This window comes from Elaeis guineensis, chromosome 2, assembly GCF_000442705.2.
Source record: "Elaeis guineensis isolate ETL-2024a chromosome 2, EG11, whole genome shotgun sequence".
In the NCBI taxonomy this organism is placed as follows: Eukaryota; Viridiplantae; Streptophyta; class Magnoliopsida; order Arecales; family Arecaceae; genus Elaeis; species Elaeis guineensis.
In genome coordinates, this window is record NC_025994.2 from 5,230,804 (window position 1) to 5,235,776 (window position 4,973).

Sequence of the window (4,973 nt, forward strand, 5' to 3'; positions counted from 1 at the left end):
TCTTTCATTTCTCTGCTCCTCCCGTTCAACTCGCCTGTGGCCCCCACCTTGAAGTCAAGTCCATCCTATGTTTTTTGGTAAACAATTTTACCGCGCGGAGCCTCTGCTGTGCACCGCACAATGGACATTACAAACTACTGTTGGAAAAAAAAAAAAAAACAAACGCTTCCTCCCTATCCTGGTCTCCTCCATCGCCCCATAAATACTCTTATTGCCCATCCCACAACCCCACACAATTCTCAACCAAAAAGCCATCTTCCTGGGTATCAGAATGGCCTCCCCGACCTCCCTCACTCTCGTCTTCTTCCCCTTCCTCCTCCTCACCCTCTCCCACGCCGCCACCTTCGACGTCGTCAACCAATGTTCCTACACCGTGTGGGCCGCATGGGCAGGCCCCGGCAATATCGGCAACGGCCGGCAGCTCAACCAGGGCCAGTCCTGGACGGTCACCGTCAAGCCCGGCACCCCCAAATCCCGCATCTGGGCCCGTACTGGCTGCTCCTTCGATGCCAACGGCAACGGGCACTGCCACAGCGGCGACTGCGGCAAACTCGCCTGCACCTCCTACGGCTCCCCACCCAACACCCTCGCTGAATTCGCCCTCAACCAGAACGCCCCTCCTTACTACACCAACCTCGACTTCATCGACATCTCCCTTGTTCAGGGATTCAACGTGCCCATGGACTTCCGCTCCACCTCGGCGAGCTGCAGCCGAGATATCCCATGCACCGTCGACGTCGTTAGGCAGTGCCCCAGCAACCTCAAAGTGCCCGGCGGCTGCGATGACCCATGCACCATCTTCAAGACTGCTCAGTACTGCTGCCCTGAAGGTTCCAGCTGTGAGCCAACCCACTATTCCAAGTTTTTTAAGAGCCTGTGCCCAAAAGCGTATAGCTACCCCAAAGATGATCCCACCAGCCTCTTCACCTGCCCCGGTGGGACCAACTACAAGGTTACCTTCTGCCCTTGAGGCTTTGAGAGCATGTTGTTCCATGTATGACTCTATTTGGAGTATATAATAGCGTTGGAATAAGGTGATTGTAACCAGATTTACAGCCCATTTCACGGGCTTGTAATGCAGCAATAGTGGAATAATAGAAACGTTGCTGTTAGTTAATGCAATCCCTCGAAGCTCAATATCTTTCGGATGACTAATTATGAAGGAAAAAGAAGAGATTGGTATTGCAAGTAGCACAATCTATTCGGCAATCCATTTCCTATCCCATATGCCACTAGCTTAACGTTAGTAAATGGACCAACTCCAACTGTCACTGAACCATCATCCCCTTTTGCCATGTCGGATAAGAGAAGCAAATGCATAGAAGTTGATCTAACAAGTTGAATCACTGCAAAATTCTTTCATTCATCAATTCTTGTTGTAATCTCAAAAAATTTCACGAACTGGGAGAAGATATATATCTATGGTGTCTATGTATGGTGTGAAAGAAACAGAAGATTCTTGGAATTTCAAGCTCTCACTCCAAAACTAGTTGCACAACATGATAGCTCATCACTTTTATTCGTGAACAGCAAATATAAATGATAGCATATAGACAAATGTCGTTGTAGTCTGTCGTTCCTTTTCTCAATTGAACCAACAGGTAACATCATAAGGCGAGAGCTGGAATTAGAGAACTGCTGAAGTAGAGCAGCTGCAGCATGGTGACGCCGCCAAGCCAACTTGCTCTTGAAGTGCAGTGGCTGCAGAACGACAGAACGGATGCAGAACAAGACCTGCAATGACTCATAACTTCAGAGTCTGTAATTCGGTGTAAACAGAGTTTGTAACTACAGTCTGAAAACTCTGATCCTGGAATGGAAAGCCAGCATCCAACTCTCATAATAGATCAATCATATACAATAGCTCTTATATGAACTATCAAAAATATATTAATTAACATAATATTCCCTAAGCTAGACATTCTCTAACTCAATTACATTAAAAAAAAAAAAAGGAGAAGATATATGTCTGGAAATTCTAGAAGACACGTTCCTTTTTTCTTTTTTTATTTTTATTACTGAAAGTCTTGGGTTGAGCCTAAGCCAATTTTATTAAATTAAAACAGAGTACAAACGGTTAGTCAAGGTTTCGTTAACCAAGAAGGGTGAAATTTCACCACCCCCACGCCCCTTGTTTCGTTGATTTTTTAACGGATAACTTAAACAAATTGACGGAATTTGTTTATATATATATATATATATATGGTGGGCTTAGGTGTCGTTATTTTGTAAATTCATTCGGGTCAACAATTGACACGAGACTGAAGTCTGGCGATAATACTCCGATGCCACATTCCTTTCCTGGGTAGTCTCTTTTGTGTTTTAGACTTCCAGAGTGTGCCTTGTCATTGGGACACCTCGCGTGTGTTACCTTCCATCATATATAGCCTGTCGGCATCCCTATTGCTTGCAAACATGTGCTCTGGCCGAGCCGAATAATATTGGATTTAGCATCCTCGGTACAGGATATGAAGTTAATTCGTCACAAGCAAGAATTTCATCATGCACTAGGATTTGTGCATTCAAAAAAGTCCGCTCCAATTGACGATTAGATTGAACTAACACCCTGAAGCCCATGGACAAAGTTTCTCACTGGAATTCTCTGCAAGTCAAGTTGCAACAGGTTGCGTACTTGAATCAGTTTAGATGTTTTCAACCGATGCACAGAAGCGTATGAGGCGGCTTGTTTGATGTTTCTCGATATTTTCCACCGATGTAGCGCGCGGTGGTTTTCCACTTCTACCAGCCGTTTCTTGGCAGGCCTTCCAGGACTTCCATCAAAAAGAAACGGTCAAGTTTGGAAAATGGGAAACGGTCAGGGTTGTCGGCATCAGCTGTTGGAACACGCAACTCGCGATGTTGACACGGATGATTTTTCTTAGCTCATATCTACTGAGTCTTACGTGTGTCCAACACTTGTTTCTTCATCATGAAGGTATGTGAATGTGCTAGAAATGGCTACAAGTGTGGAATAACTAATTAACCCATTTTGATATAATTTATGATAACCAAGAAATTTACCATAAAGATTAGTCGGAAGGTTTATTTATATCCTTTGGCTCTCTATATTTATCCAAAAATCTACCCAGTATATATTATCAGGGACTAAACATATATACATATGGGTCATCACATGAATCATTATCCACACATCAAAGAAGTTCTAAAATCATTGATGTATGGCATTGGTAAATTACTCTAGGACAAAAGTAGTGGGCTTGTGTCTTATATATGATCATACTATTATAGAAATTCTCCACCGCGGTAGTGCCGGGTCTATAAATATTTCATTGCAATCTTGATGCATGGAAAATATCCATATAAGTTGCTGTAGGAATCTAAAAACTTGGAACTCCTACTTGGGAGTGCTAACCCATGACCAAAGGGATGGATGGATAATCTAAACGACTACAAGGCAAGTATTTGTGATTGGGCTCGAGTTTGCAACTTAAGATATTTTATGCTGAAATATGCAGTGATTAAAAGAAGTGCCTCTTATCTTGAAAGAGGAAATATGCAGTGAGAAACTTCAACTATTATCCTTGGAATTTCATGTTGGTATCCGTGCATCATGTGAACTATGACTGTGAAAAAGAGAAATCAAACATTGAAATTGTATATTCTACTTTGCTTGCACCAAAATTTAAGTTATTATTTCGCACTTGATTGTAGAAGGTTGGGCCTCTCCCAGTTCTGCCCTGAACTGAATGGCATGTGAATGCATTTATTAGTTGTTCACCTCAATCATACCAAAGGGACTCAAGGTTGTTGCTGCCATGACTTGCCATCTAGTCATCAACAATAGTGATGTAAACACAATCATAACCTTAAGGTCCTAATTCTTAGGATATGATTAAGCACTCATCATTTTAGTTTTATCAACATTTTCACATGAAGTAGAATATTGCAAAAAATTATTTCCAACCATCATTTGTTCTTGTAATAGAAATGTATGAAGATATGCCCTTTAGGATCTATGATTTTTTTTTTGTGATTCCATATATTTCCATAGTCTCTGCAACAACCTAGGACATCACCAAAAAAGATTAGTAGAAAGGTATTATATAAGCTTCTGACTCCTGTATATGGGATTAAGCACACGTTCACATGGATCCTTATACACTCTATGTAAGCCCTGGCATCCTTATCAAGCTAAGGATCCAAAAAATGTGAGGACATCATTTATTTTCAGTGACGGTCTTCCAATTATGCAATATCACTTATCTATAATGGTATCGTGATTTGTGATGGTACTCTAACTCAAAAAATAATCAAACGTAGATAAGTCAAAACAAATAGGTTATTCAGGCTAGTACTTAGTCCTACCCATCATGATAATTAAAAATAAATCAAAGAGAGGCATCGGTAGTCAAGAGGAGAAATGATGATAAGCATTGAGGAGGAAAATACAAGGCTTATTATAGAAAAATGGTGTGCTTTATTTGAACATAAATAAAAATCTCCATTAATAAAGAATACAATACTAGATCCTCACAAATATTGGAGATCCTTTGAGTAACATGTGGATTGTTCCAATATGCAGAAGTATTATGCGATAGATGTGTCACAAAAACAGCGATTTATAGATGAATCAAAAAAATATGAGCATATTATTGAACCGATACTTTGATAAAAGGGCAATGACAATCGATTAGTAAATTGGGATTACAACTCCAGAGGTATTATAGTATGATGACAGGCATCTCGTTAGCTTACTGATCATCGATAGATAAGATATGAGGGCAGATATTATTTATGCCTCATCTCGACAGTTTAGTTGGAGGCTATGAGTAAGCATCATATGGATCTGGTTTTATAGAAATAGAGCAAATGAGGGCCACACGACTCATATGTGGTGTTGAAGAAAGTTTGATCATGAAAAATTTTATCAGGTGAAGAGGTAGGGCCAAAAAAATGGGGTTTAGTCATGGTGTTGATAAGTAGGCCAAAGGCTCAAGAATTAGTTGTAACCA

The 4,973-nt window shown here is 40.8% G+C and overlaps 1 protein-coding gene across 1 annotated transcript; it reads left to right on the forward strand.

Moving 5' to 3' along the window:
• Nucleotides 1–221: 221 nt before the first annotated feature.
• On the forward strand, nt 222–1,122 carry LOC105033131 (thaumatin-like protein 1). Its single transcript, XM_010907810.3, has one exon. The coding sequence runs from the start codon at nt 272–274 to the stop codon at nt 968–970; it is 699 nt and encodes a 232-aa protein (XP_010906112.1). The 5' UTR covers nt 222–271; the 3' UTR covers nt 971–1,122.
• Nucleotides 1,123–4,973: the final 3,851 nt, after the last annotated feature.